Source organism: Carassius gibelio, chromosome B12 (genome assembly GCF_023724105.1).
Source record: "Carassius gibelio isolate Cgi1373 ecotype wild population from Czech Republic chromosome B12, carGib1.2-hapl.c, whole genome shotgun sequence".
Lineage (NCBI taxonomy): Eukaryota > Metazoa > Chordata > Actinopteri > Cypriniformes > Cyprinidae > Carassius > Carassius gibelio.
This window is the reverse complement of record NC_068407.1, coordinates 21,424,397-21,439,123: the sequence shown is the minus strand read 5'-3', so window position 1 is coordinate 21,439,123 and position 14,727 is coordinate 21,424,397. Positions and strand designations below refer to the sequence as shown.

The 14,727-nt window shown below is 36.1% G+C and overlaps 1 protein-coding gene across 3 annotated transcripts in view; it reads left to right on the top strand.

Annotated features, from left to right (window-relative positions):
• Positions 1–8,792: 8,792 nt before the first annotated feature.
• Positions 8,793–14,727, top strand: part of LOC127969169 (mitogen-activated protein kinase 8) — a 13,743-nt gene continuing 7,808 nt past the window's right edge. For 2 of the 3 annotated variants that reach the window (XM_052570943.1, XM_052570944.1), the window contains exons 1-6: positions 8,796–8,972; positions 11,016–11,195; positions 11,283–11,412; positions 12,025–12,083; positions 12,178–12,316; positions 13,036–13,201. In XM_052570943.1, the coding sequence (XP_052426903.1) occupies positions 11,074–11,195; positions 11,283–11,412; positions 12,025–12,083; positions 12,178–12,316; positions 13,036–13,201 (616 nt within the window). In that variant the 5' untranslated portion in view covers positions 8,796–8,972; positions 11,016–11,073. Of the gene's footprint in view, positions 8,973–11,015; positions 11,196–11,282; positions 11,413–12,024; positions 12,084–12,177; positions 12,317–13,035; positions 13,202–14,727 lie in introns of all 3 variants that reach the window. The other variant, XM_052570942.1, reaches the window with a different exon arrangement.

Genomic DNA, 14,727 nt, shown 5'->3' with positions numbered 1-14,727 from the left:
TGTGTTCGCTTCAAGCTAAGATTTAATATCTCAGAAGCAACGTATGGAGCATGTCTTTCATTGTCATTGTCTCAGGTGTTTGTTGAGGACTGAAGTCGATGTGAATAGCATGTGCTCGCTCTGCCGTCAGCGAGAGGAAGGTGTCTGAAGTTCATTCCTGCTCATATGGAGTTGGCTGTAGAAACCAGTCAGGAGACTGAAACCTCCTCAACAAGCTCACACTCTCGCTAATCTGGAAAAACAAGGAGCGTATTTCTCGGCTTTTGAGAAGCGTAAGGTCTGCTGTTAATAATGGCACACTGATGTGGTTTGGCTCCGTCACACTAGTGTGTCACTGTCTGGACGAGGCTTATGGGTATTTGTGGGCGACGAGTGAAAACGCTGAAAACTAAGATCTCTCCTGAATCTCTTGGTGCTGCTTCTCTTACATGCCTAGATGTATCCTCTGAACTGAGCTTAGACCACCAGGTGAAGAAACAATGAGCCAAGTGTGAGATATTACGACGGGAAAGCTTCCAGAAACTCCCAGTTCACACCTACTCTGGATCGTTTTCACGCGCGCTTGTTTCTCATTCCCTGTCTCGTATTCCCCCTCCCACATTATAGTTTTCAGTGTTGTGGTCTTTCTTTATGACTTGACTTTGCTTTTGTAAAGTCTCTCTATTTTCTATTTCAGCACTGCTGCTGTTTAGTTTAGTGTTAGCTATTAAAATATCCCACCAGTTATGCCAAAATCAAATCATTTCTATCAATCAAATTTATGACTGGTATCACATCACTTGTGCTCAATCTCGAGTCGGTTCAGTGATATATGATGCCTGATTTCTTTGCTTTTCCTGCTTATGCATGCATTTTTAATTAGGTTGTTTTGGGAGTTAATGCATTAGAAAATACACACGGTATTTAAAGTCTTCTGAAGTCATGTGATGGAAAGACCAAAATGCAAGTTCTTGTTCATGTTTGCGAATGCTCAAAGTTTTATTTGCATTCGTGTTTAGATTAAAAATACCATTGATTCTTGCACACAGTCTGTTGCAGTTGATTGTGACATTCAGTCTTAGCATTCAGACTCATTTTGGTCTTTTCCTCTTCAAAAAGTTATTGCTAAAAGTTAGCTGATTTAGCTTGACTGCTGTCAACATGGACGTCCAGAAAGAGCATCACAGTAAGATCTCTGTAGCGAGGACAAAGCAGACGTCTCCCTGCTGGGAAGTTGTCAAGGCAGGAGCAGGAATGTGTCCCCAATCACTCCGTCATGTTGTCATTCCCTCGCTGGGAATCAGAAGAGAAACAATATGGGATCTGTACTGGAAGAAGTCTCAGCAACTACTACTTCATCCAACAACATGCAGATCTTCATTTCTGTCTTAAAGGGCCAGTTTACCCAAAATATGATAATTGGGTCATTATTTACCTTGAGTCTTTATAAACCTGTATGACAAAGACTATCAGGTTGTTTTGGACCCCATTGACTTCCATTGTTTGTGTTCCACAGAAGAAAGTCACAGATTTGCAGCTATATGATGAATATAAATCATGAAAGAGTTTTTTTTTGGGGGGAAATACCACTTGTGAAAAAGTAATATACATTAGCATACATGTAAAAATATTACTTATTATGGAAGTAACAGAATATTAAGTGCAAAGTTCATATTTAAAGTTGTTGGGCACTTAACTGAAAGTTAATTTTACATTTTATATGGAGTGAAATCAGTTAAATTATCGTACCCACTTAAGTATGTTTATACATTAAATATACTAAAATATACGTAAGCGTCATGTTTAATTGAAACTGCTATGCCATATTTAAATATATTTGTAATTAGTCATTATTTTGCAATTTAATTTAAAATATTTTAATTGTAAATGTTATATCAAATAACACTCTACAGTTAAAATTATAATCAAGTACTTTGGTATATTAGTCGACACGTCAACATATTATTAAAACATATTAAAGTGTCCTCTTGTAGTAAAACATTAAATTGGAAATGATCTTAAAGTTGACTTTTTAAAAGTGCACTTAAGTGTGTTAAGAAATCGTTGTGCACATGTGTTGTCCCCTTAAGTGATCTTTTTATATCATTAATATTATATTATTTGCAAATAGTTTTTTTTAAAACATATATATACTTTTAAGATTTGAAGTACATCTAATACACTTAAGTGCATTCCCTTTAAGAGCAGTGTTAGCAGTCATTTTAATATGCCAAGAGATAAAATGCAATGACCAGAGATCAGAGACGGTCTTAAACCAGCTCCAGCTCATTGCTGTGTTTGTCTTGATTAAGAAGCCCTTCAGTATATATTTAATATATCTCTGCACACAGAGAGAAGTGGACGAAAGAGTCTTGTTTCGTGAATCATTAAGAGCGATGCAGCTGGTGTGTAAAAGTTGCTTTCTTCCTTTGCTTCGTCGCGTTATTCTGACAGTCTTCAGTCATAAAGTTTTCTCTCTTTTTTTGTCTTTAGAAGCATCTCTTCCCTCCTCTATTAAACCATCTCTCCTCTCCAGATCGTTCTGCTCGATCGGACATGAGCACAGAAGAGCCACAGTCGCAGCGATGCCTGCTTTCTTGCCTGTTGAAAGGTAGAGGTGCCTCCCAAAAGTTACAGTCGCTGTCATTCAGCTGTAAAGAGTATAGATTTAGAAAGTGCCTGAGTTTGTCATGAAGTAGATTTATCATGTAGCCTAGGCTATAGTATATTTCACAAAGCAGCAATGCATTTTTACACAAAATCAATCACTTCCAGTTTAGAAAATAACTAATCCCGTAACCTTAGTGGGATTTCTGAGAATAAAAAAGAAAAAGAAAAACCAAAGCATTACTTATTTATCTGTTTATGGGAAATCTGCAATGAATAACAGCGATCATGTGTTGCTGGGGAGTTGATTTTGCATGCATGAGATTTTAGAAAGAGTTGATTCAGAGCCACAAACTGTTTGACGCTTGGCCAGAAGTCGCCTCAGGCTGTTTTTTTTTTTGTGTTGTTGTTGTTTTCAACTTGCATCGCCCATTAACTCGCAAAATGACACCCAAATTTGACTGTAATTGTTGTGATGGCGAGTGCATATGTTGTGCGCAGGATGCACACCTCGTGTTTACGGTTTCCCTCGTTGATCTGATGTTTTGTTTCTAAGCCGCCACAGCACAGCTTGAGGAATGGAAGTGTGTAATGTAAAGACAAAGGCTGTTTTAGATCTGTTTGTTTTTGGGGAGCAGCAGGGGTGTGTATGCGGCTCGGGAGTTTTTCCAGACTGGAGGCCTGCGGTCGTCCTCTTGACCACCCACACCGGACCCTGGAGGACACAGACGTGTTCCCCTGATAACAGCGCAGTGAATGTGTGGTGATGCTGTGCATGTCAAACACACAGAGTTAAATTGGGCATCTGATCTAGTTTTTATTCTTTTTTTAATTTTTTTATTTTTTCTTTTTTATTTGTTTTGCCATAATGCTTAACCCTCTGGTAGTATTTAAATAAATGAATTAAATAAATGCACTATATTTTAGATTGTTAATGTTTTTTGATTTAATATTTAGTATTTTTAGTTGATTTTATGTTACACTTTAGTACCACAAAAACAACTAAATGGCCCATGCAACCACTTTTTGGGCATAGACCTTGAATGCATATAATCTTAAATGCTTTGGAGCATTGACTTAAGTTTGGTCTCTATTTAAAGTAGACTCTTAATTATATATATCTATGAAAAATGCACAAAAATACAATTATATATATTTTTATGAATTATATATTTTCTGAAACATAGTAAATCTGCATGAAAATCAAATGCATAAATCTAAAAAGTAGCATTCCAAATTTAAAGGTTTGCTATCTCAAAACATTAGCTTCCAGTATGATTTTGTTTGAGCACAGTACCAAATATTTCCACAAAATGAAATTAATTTCCTACTCATTTCCAACGCAGCCATTTTTTACTTTTACCTTTTCAAATAATGTCCACATTTATGTGTGTATGTGTGTGTGTGTGTGTGTGTGTGTGTGTGTGTGTGTGTGTTCACATAGCAAATGTCAGAACACTGATCAAGTTTTGTGTCATTCTGATGAAGTAAAAATAACCGTTTTGTTCAAAGATGACCAAACCGCTCTAGAGAGTTCATGATATCTCTTTATGTAAGCAATAATGTATGAGAGGCCATGAATAGTTTAAGTTCAGTATCTTTGTTCATTTTGAAATCTCTGATGTTTAATTGAAGACTTGGCAAATCTTAGTACGGTTTGACGCATTATTGCAATCTGAAACCGTTTACGCTGAAAATATGTGAGAAGCCTGGAGCAAGTGGAATTTCAGCAGGTCTCAATGTCTTCTCTCTTTAATTGAAATATTAAATCATTCAGATTGTGTGAACATTGATATATGTTCAATTTTACATATGACTCTCCCTCTTCAGAGTTCAACATGAAGTATAGTTCGGTTTTCTTGTGAATGATTCATTAATACATGTAAAATAATAATACTAATAATTTGCTTATTAGATATGACTTTCCTTTTACAGTGTCTCTCAGAAATATGAAAAAAGCGTCTCTCACCAAAAAGTCTCTTGTGCTCACCATGGGCACATTTCATTTAATTAGAAATAGAGTTAAAAATGTGAAATATTATTACGATTTAAATCAGCTGTTTTCTGTGTGAATCTGTGTTAAAGTGTAATGTATTTCTGTGATGCTCCGCTGTATTTTCAGCATCATTCCTCCAGTCTTCAGTGTCACATGATCTTCAGAAATCATGAAAATATGATGATTTACTGCTCAAGAAACATTTCTGATTATTATCAATGTTGAACACAGTGACAGAGAGAAATAAACCATCTCCTTTCTGTTTCTTCATTCAGGCGGTTATTATTATTGTTCTTGGAGCGTTGGTCTTTCGAGAGCTTCAAGCAAATCATGCTGGAACGAGGATGTTGCGTTCATCATAACGATCAGACTCTCATTGGGAAGGTTTATATATAGCCCAATGTGAGGAGAGATATTTGCATCAAGTTCGACCTGGAAATAATATGATATTGAGTGTCCTTCAACAAATCAAACGGTTGGATTGACAGAAGAGTTCAACCAAGAAGCTGTAAACCTTTGTACTTATGAGAAACTCAAACGAATATAAATATATCCTGGCAGCATTTTTATATTTAAAGGAGTAGTTCACTTAGCAATCAACATTTACTGAATACATGCTCCCCCTCAGTTCATCTGAGTTTGTTTCTTCATCAGGTTTGTAGAAATGTAGCACTGCATCAGTGTCTCATCAATGGATGCTCTGCAGTGAATGGGTGCCGTCAGAATGAGAGTCTGATAAAAACATCCCAATAATCCACAGCACTCCAGTCCATCAGTGAACATCTGGAGAAGACAAAACCTGAAACACATCCAGCATTAAGATGATTTTAACTAAAAGTCCATAATAACACTTCCTAACAATTCCTGAAATAATTCTATTTGCAATCCGAGCCTGCATGATTCAAGTGTTCTTGTACTTTAGAGTAAATGTCACATGGTTTCTGTTCATCTGTTAGTTGTTCACGGCTCATTTGCACCATCTGCTGGTAATTACCTGAACTCTAATTAGCTTCACTTCCTCCTCACAGTGAATGCTTGTGTCCACAATAATAAAACGTGCATCCATGCTAGAAGATCTGCAGGAAATGATTGTGAATGTTTATTGTGAGTGATTTATTCCTCTGGGAAGCAGAGTCTTGAGGTTCTAGACCCACAGTGTCATCATCATGTGAGGCGTGTGAAGGAGCAGAACACAGCTCGTGTTCACATGGAGTCAGTGCGCTCTAGGGATGTGTGTTTAGCTGGCTTTATACAGTCTGGTGTTTACCAGCTGGATTCCCTCCAACTTCACACAGCGTCTTCAGACATGCACGTCTTGCATGAAAAGCTGAGAATTTTTTTTTATATATTTTGTTCAGATATTAAATTAGAATTTTTTATTATGATGTAAAAATGCATTAAAAACATTTTCTTTTTTAATTATTTAAACATAACATAAAATTGACTAACTTTTTTTTTTTTTTTTTTTTTTTTTTATGATCTTCTTATTAGTACTAATTTTTGAAAGTATAGATTTGGTCTTAACTTTCTTCCACAGCCAGATTTTTAATTTTTAATTCAGTTTTACAATACAACATTTGTTTTTGTTGGATTTCCTCTTATACTAAATAATAAATAAATACAATTAAAATCACTTAAAATGTACTCTTGATACTTGAATATATGAATTAAAAAAAAAAAAATGCATTATTTAAATGATTTACGATGCTGTCTCTTACATATTGGAGAAATCATTCTGCCACTAAATAAAAATATTATTATTAAATAGAAATTATAGTGTCTACATTTCTTTTGAATAAGTATAACATGATTAGAGAAGCTAGTGTTAGTTTTTATTTTATTAAAAACAAGCAGGGCACGTTTTTTAATAGAATAGAATTAGAATAGAGCGTGTTAGAGTTAGAGGGTCAAATAAAGTCAGAAGAGATGTGTTATAGCGATTCTTGAAGATGGACTCTGTCTGTCTATCACTCCTTCTACTCTCCATTCTTTTGTTCTATTCGTCGTTCATTGTGATTTCTGTCATCATTCTCTCGTTAGTTTGTTATTTCTATCTGTTGTTTTTTTTCTATCGTCTGTTCCTTTATTCGATCCATTGTTGTCATCCATTCATTTGTTCTATCATTTGTTACATAGTTCTATCCATCATTTGCTACTTCTTTCTACTTTCTTCATTAATTCGTTCTGTCATTCAATCTTTTCTTTCATTCTCTATCTATCGATCTATATATCTGTCTATATGTCTGTCGATCTATCTCTAAGATTAGGAACGATGTAGATCTCTGGTTTGGGGACATAATATTGACTCTAATGTAACATTAACACTATTGTGACATGTTCACTCTTTATTGCACACATGAAAAACAGGTGGACACTGTAATATACAAAACATGCTTCACTAAAAAAAAGACATATCTGAAATTAGTAGAAGTGGTAATCGTATTATTTTGACAGCAGGACACCATAGAAATCACAGTTAAGGTGAATGTGTGTATCGTAGTGATCTGACATCAGATTACATTACAGTATTCAGTGTGCAGCAGGATTAAAGGTTTATAGCGCTTTGTTTTGATGAATGTTTTCTAGAGCTGTAGCGCCGCCCTGTGGACACTTCCTGTTCTGCGCAACAGGTCCAGCAGCTGTTGGGAAATAAAAACAGGTCATGTTAATTAAAGCTTAATTATCAATTGAATTATAAACTTATTATTAAACTTAAAATAAACCTTAACTTAGATATCTTAGCTTCAGTTGTAATGTAATTCTGCAGAATGAATTCAAATGCCTGTTTTGAATTTTTAAATGAGCTGAGCAGTTGAGATATTATAAAATTTGGGTTAGTTTTAGCTAAAAACCATAACCCTTAAAACAACAACAACACTATGGAAGTCAGAGGGGACAGCATTCCTCTAAACTCATTGAACATGCAGTGTAGACACAGATTTACCTGCTTTGACACATAACATGTCTTGATCTCAAAATTAAACATGGTTCCCTTGAGAAATACCAATGGTTATATAATATGCATTCAAATAAACACTTGACTTTTATGTAAACATATATATAAATATATATATATATATATATATACATATATATACATATATATATATATATGTATATATATGTATATATATACATATACATATATATATATATATATATATATATATATATATATATATATATACATATATATACATATATATATATATAATATATATATATATATATATATATATATATATATATATATATATATATATATATATATATATATATATATTATATATATAAAAATTCACTGTTACTGCACTGTTAATGTTTCACTGTACGTTCACACATCATCGTTCTTCACTTGTTTAAGCAGACTATATTTGTATTGTTCTAGTCCATATGAAAGTCGATGGGGTCCAAAACACTGGACTCCAGTGACAAAAAGCAACAACATTTAAACAAAGTTGACCTTCCCATTCCAAATTTTTACTTCTAAACGGAAGAATATTGCTTCTCTGTTCTAAGACAGTGAAAGTTCAAGGATGATAATCTTTCTACATTGGAGATCTTGCTCTTTATCTCTCACTAACATACTGACAAACAAACTACTTTCACTCATTCATCAATATCAGCGGATGCACAGTTAATGCATCATCATACTAAATTGTCATCAAAAATGCGTGCAGATTATGTTTTTTTTCTTTCCTAAATGTTATCTTAAGGGTTTGTCCAATTATTAAAATATTGATAACATAGCCTAATACCATTCATATTTTTACTTTTTTTATAAATTTAAGAAATCAATCGGATGTAGCTATTGACATTTGAGGCTTATACTATTGAAAAAAAAAAAGTTTTTTTTTTTTTTTTGTAATTTTATTTATTAGTGAGGAAATATTTCTATCTGTATAATTCTGCAATTATTCTAATACGAGATTACGGGCGACAAAAAGGTAGGATTCTCCTATTAAAATAGGTCTAACTTCATAATTTCTAACCCTTTTTAGAAGTTAATCTTTTTAAGAGCGATTTCTTTCTTTCTCTCTCTCTTTGTAAATGCTTTATTAATGCAATGCCACAAGAACACGAGGTATAACATATTCACATGATCAATAGAACATGCAGGTTAGATTTATTGCGATGTTCAATAATAAGCAACACGACGTCATCGACACAACGCATAAACTGCGCACGTCACTTCCAAGCAACGACACGGTGACGTAGTACGCAACTGTCCGCAGCTCAAGGCCTGCCAGTGGACGGAAGCTTACAGTGATCGAGCGCAGAGCTGGTGTCTTGAAGAGGAAAACAAGACGAACTCAGCAGGCTCCCGACCTCAGAGACACCGGTGCGGCCCTGAAGGGGCTCTAGAGCTGGCTGTGTCCCTGTTGAGAGGGTGAGTGAGGGGAACACTGACGGTTAAACCGCTGCTGTTTAAACTGCTCCGTGGGGGAGGGGCGCGCTCACCGTAAACACCGCTCACTCGCTGCGGATCATACACATCTGCTGTTTAATACACATCTGCTGTTTAGTACACATCTAGTGTTTAATACACATCTTCGTGTGTTAGAGTATTGTGTTTAACACTCTGTTGTACAGTATACCCTTTCGACAGTTCACATCTGCCGTTACTGCTGTTAGTAACGTTACTCTGGTACTCCGTTATACACCATGGTACTGGGTGATGTTTCATAGGTCAAACCAAAAAGTATTCAAACACCAGATATAATTTGAATTTTTTATATTTATTTATTTATTTATTTGTTACTAGTGGGTGCAGGACACTATAATTAATTAATGTAAGTGAGCAGAGCAAAATGAAGTATTCGGTGACATATTATACCCAAAGATTCTTCATACAGTGGACTAACAGAGAAATTTAGGGATCAGACATGATTCAGACAGTTTGACCGGAGCATGTTTTGCTGAATTTATTTTTCTTTAATTACTAATGTGAACTTTTTTTTTTACACCACAGACTGAACATAATGAAGCATCTCTTGGTAATTGGTTTTATCTAATTTTGTACTTTAAATTAACAGCTGAATAATTTTTGGTTGTTTGTAATCCATGACGTATCTTTCTTTCAAAGTTATCTGACATTATCAAGATGAATCAGTTTAATCCTGAATCCTCATAAGGCTGTGGTTCTCTCGGTTGGTTGTGCATCTTTTTCCTTCCAGTCAACTTTCTGTTAACATGCTTAGATACAGCACTCTGTGAACAGCCAGCTTCTTTGACAATGAATGTTTATGTCTTACCCTCCTTGTGAAGGAGGAAAAAACACCGTTGCAGGTGTTTGGAGTTGATTAGCTGATCGGCATGTCACCATATTCTAATTTAATGAGATAATTAATTGGTTGATTTTTGTTAAATGTGAGCCAAAATCATCACAATTAAAAGAACCAAAAACTTAAACTACTTCTACTTAAACTAAAATAATGACATGCACACTTTACGGTAGTGAATTAAATATTGTTATGGACAAAATGCATGTGAAATATAGCGGAGGACACAGACTGAATGGTGGAAGTTTGTCTAAAGTTTAGTCTGGTAATCTGAAATATCAGTATACATTTAGTCTGTTCTTTCTTTCTTTCTTTCTTTCTTTCTTGCAGTGTTTTACAATGTAATTTTCCTTCTTTTGCACATAATATATAACATAACCAACACACAAAAAGAAAATGTATTGATATTTTGCACAACTTTAATGCTAAATCTGGATATTGATGCATGTGCCGTTAAAAATAAAGCATGTTTTTTTTTTTCACAAAGCCAGAATTATTTTGATTTATAATCATATGTACAAAGAAGAATTAGCAGTATTTACTTACGTATAGTTATTCTAAAATAAAATGTTTAATATATAGTAAAAAAAAGCTGTTATATGCATAGCTTTGATTCATTCATGAAAAGGAGTTTATACTGTTTCTGAAATCTGAATTTCAGCTAAAATGCTTCAGTTTTCTAAACTCATGAGTGATGAAGGATCATGAAACTAGTCTAATAAATCAATCACCAAATATAAAGCACATTGCAGTATGCAAACTATTCCTCCATGTACAGTGGTGGCCAAAATGATTAAAACACTAGTATTTTAACCATCTAAAGAATGGTTTTAAGTCCGTTATTTCTATGTTTTGTTGTAGTGTGTCAGTGGGAAATCTCAGTTTACCTTTCCAAACGTTAATTTTTCCATTAATTGTAATAACCCAGTGAGATTTGTGTGCTCCACACAGAGATCTGATCATCATCTATAATTAGATGAATATTCTAGCTGCAATGCACTCTTGTATTAATTGACTAGTAGCCTAGCGATTAGCATTTATGCATATGACTTTAAAGGCCAATAGACTTTACTGAAAGTGTGTTTTTGGTTCTTTCTTTTCAACTGCATCATTAAAACAAACGCAGGACATTAATTTCTTTGTCTCTTCAGGTTTTTGAAGGGGAAGTTCTTCTTGAATGCCCAAGACACAGTCAGTAGGGTTTTCACCATGAACAGGAATAAGCGTGAGAAGGAGTATTACAGCATAGATGTAGGAGACTCCACGTTCACCGTTTTGAAGCGCTATCAGAATCTGAGACCGATCGGGTCTGGAGCACAGGGCATCGTCTGGTGAGTCCAGCTGGGTTTCTGTGATAGAAACAGATTATGGTGGTGGATGACAAGCATGTGTTTGGCCTTTTCTGTTTGTTTTTGTAGCTCAGCGTATGATCACGTCCTGGAACGAAATGTTGCGATTAAGAAACTCAGCCGACCCTTTCAGAACCAAACCCACGCCAAGCGAGCCTACAGAGAACTGGTCCTGATGAAATGTGTCAACCACAAAAATGTAAGACATGTTTTTCTCTGTCTCTGTCTGGGTGTGTGTGTCTAAAAAACTAAAAAGAAGTGAGGTTTGTCATGTTTTTGGAATCTGTTGGGCTGCTTTTATTTGATCAGAAGCAGAGTAGTATTATAAAATATGATTACAATATAAAATAACTGTTTTCAGTGTGAATATATTTATTTCTGTGATGCTCCGCTGTATTTTCAGCATCATTCCTCCAGTCTTCAGAGTCACATGATCTTCAGAAATCAGAATAATATGATGATTTACTGCTCAAGGAACATTTCTGATTATTATCAGTGTTGAACACAGTTTATTCTTGTGGAAACCATCCTGCAAATTATTTTTCAAGATTCACAGATGAATAGAAAGTTCAAAAGAACAGCGTTTATTTTAAATGGAAATCTTTTGCAGCATTATAAATGTCTTTACTGTCATCTTTGATCCATTTAATGCGTGCTTGATTAAAAACCTATTAACTTCTTGATCAGAAGTGTCCATAATATCTACTATTGTACTTATTTTTGTCATGCTATATTTTAGGTTAGAAGAGCTTGATTTAATCAGATATCAGCACGGGGCATATCTTTTACGCAGTATGCTTTAATTTCACAGATAATTGGCTTATTACATGTATTCACGCCACAGAAGACACTCGAAGAGTTCCAGGATATGTAAGTTCGTTCTGCTGTGATTTTAATGGAAGTGAAACCTGCATGAACCGCAGGTGTCTGTGTGTTTATATGCGTGTTCATGTGTGTTCCTCAGGTATCTGGTGATGGAGCTGATGGATGCTAACCTGTGCCAGGTCATTCAGATGGAGCTGGACCACGAGAGACTCTCATATCTGCTTTATCAGACGCTCTGCGGCATCAAACACCTGCACGCTGCTGGCATCATACACCGGGTACACACACACACACACACACGCGCACACACCACGCACGCACACACACATGCACACACAGACACACAGACACACACACACACACACGTTTGTTTTTATGAAAAGTGGGGACATCCCATAGGTGTAATGGTTTTTGGTTGCTATATTTCAAAGGCTAATGAACTGGTTTGCTAGTGCAGGAGTTTTCAGATGTTTTGATGCCAATGACCCACAAAAAAGATGATCTCTTATAGTAGTCTATGTTTTATAGTTTATTTTCCATTGTATTAACCCATTTATGTTTTTAAAATGAAAATAGTGCAGAAAAAAGCAGTCCATTTTTCTTACTCTCACATTATTTATTCGATAGGGTAATAAAATATGACAAAAACTCATCACTAAACTGTGTCAGACCAGATTGATCTTGATAATGTCAGATAACTTTGATAGAAAGGTATGTAATAAAACATGGTCCGGTCAAAGCGTAAGAACAATTTTTGATCCCAAATTACACTGGTATTTTTGGTAATTGTCTAATAGCAAAAGTTTCATGATTTCAATACATTTGACATGCTTTTGATAACTAAAGTTTCATTCAACAATTAAAGAAAACTTAAATCCTGAAGAATAAAAAAATTCATTCTTTCTAATTAAAAATGTCACGTTTAATTCAATGCGTTACTTGCCATTACATTGTGATTTACCAGCAGTTTCTGACCCCTGACCTCTGCACTCCCCAGGATCTGAAGCCCAGTAACATAGTGGTGAAATCGGACTGTACTCTGAAGATCCTGGACTTCGGTCTGGCCCGGACGGCTGCCACCGGTCTCCTCATGACTCCGTACGTGGTGACGCGGTACTACCGAGCGCCCGAGGTCATTCTGGGGATGGGTTACCAAGCCAATGGTGAGTGCTGACCTGATGTCACTGCATGTAAAGCACATCTGAGCCGCTGTGGTGCTTTAACATCAGACTGGGCCCGATGATTTCTGCCATGCGCACCTAATCACGGACTTGGTCAAACTGTAGAATTAATTAATTAAAAGTAGGTCATTAAACTTAAAGGGTAGTTCACCCAAAAATCTAAATTATGTCATTAATAAGTTACCCTCATGTCGTTCCAAACCCGTAAGACTTTGTTTATCTTTGGAATAATAATTAATGTACTCAAACAGTGACTGACTGAACTGCTGTGAAGAGAGAACTGAAGATGAACACCGAGCAGAGCCAGATAATGAACGAAGATTGACTCATTCTAAAGTCAAGGACCGTTTCTGTCAGACATTACGTCGAGTCCAAAAGAACCGGTGAATTGTTTTCTTCAACCGGTTTATTAAATCAAACTGTCCGAAAGAACTACTGGTGATCTGAAAACCGATGCAACCAGTTCTTGACTCAAGAACGAGTATCACCGCTGTTCATGAGAGCAGCTCTGCTTTGTTTACAGCGGTAACCAAGGAGACACTGTATCACTGCTGTTCATGAGAGCAGCTCTGCTTTGTTTACAGCGGTAACCAAGGAGACACTGTATCACTGCTGTTCATGAGAGCAGCTCTGCTTTGTTTACAGCGGTAACCAAGGAGACACTGTATCTCTGCTGTTCATGAGAGCAGCTCTGCTTTGTTTACAGCGGTAACCAAGGAGACACTGTATCACTGCTGTTCATGAGAGCAGCTCTGCTTTGTTTACAGCGGTAACCAAGGAAACACTGTATCACTGCTGTTCATGAGAGCAGCTCTGCCTTGTTTACAGCGGTAACCAAGGAAACACTGTATCACTGCTGTTCATGAGAGCAGCTCTGCTTTGTTTACAGCGGTAACCAAGGAGACACTGTATCTCTGCTGTTCATGAGAGCAGCTCTGCTTTGTTTACAGCGGTAACCAAGGAGACACTGTATCACTGCTGTTCATGAGAGCAGCTCTGCTTTGTTTACAGCGGTAACCAAGGAAACACTGTATCACTGCTGTTCATGAGAGCAGCTCTGCCTTGTTTACAGCGGTAACCAAGGAAACACTGTATCTCTGCTGTTCATGAGAGCAGCTCTGCTTTGTTTACAGCGGTAACCAAGGAAACACTGTATCTCTGCTGTTCATGAGAGCAGCTCTGCTTTGTTTACAGCGGTAACCAAGGAGACACTGTATCACTGCTGTTCATGAGAGCAGCTCTGCTTTGTTTACAGCGGTAACCAAGGAAACACTGTATCTCTGCTGTTCATGAGAGCAGCTCTGCTTTGTTTACAGCGGTAACCAAGGAAACACTGTATCTCTGCTGTTCATGAGAGCAGCTCTGCTTTGTTTACAGCGGTAACCAAGGAAACACTGTATCACTGCTGTTCATGAGCACCACCTGCTGGCAGAGAGTGAATCTGTGTCTCATTCAGTTCAGTTCAGACTAATAAAATGACACCTTTTCATTTAATGTAAATATGTCTT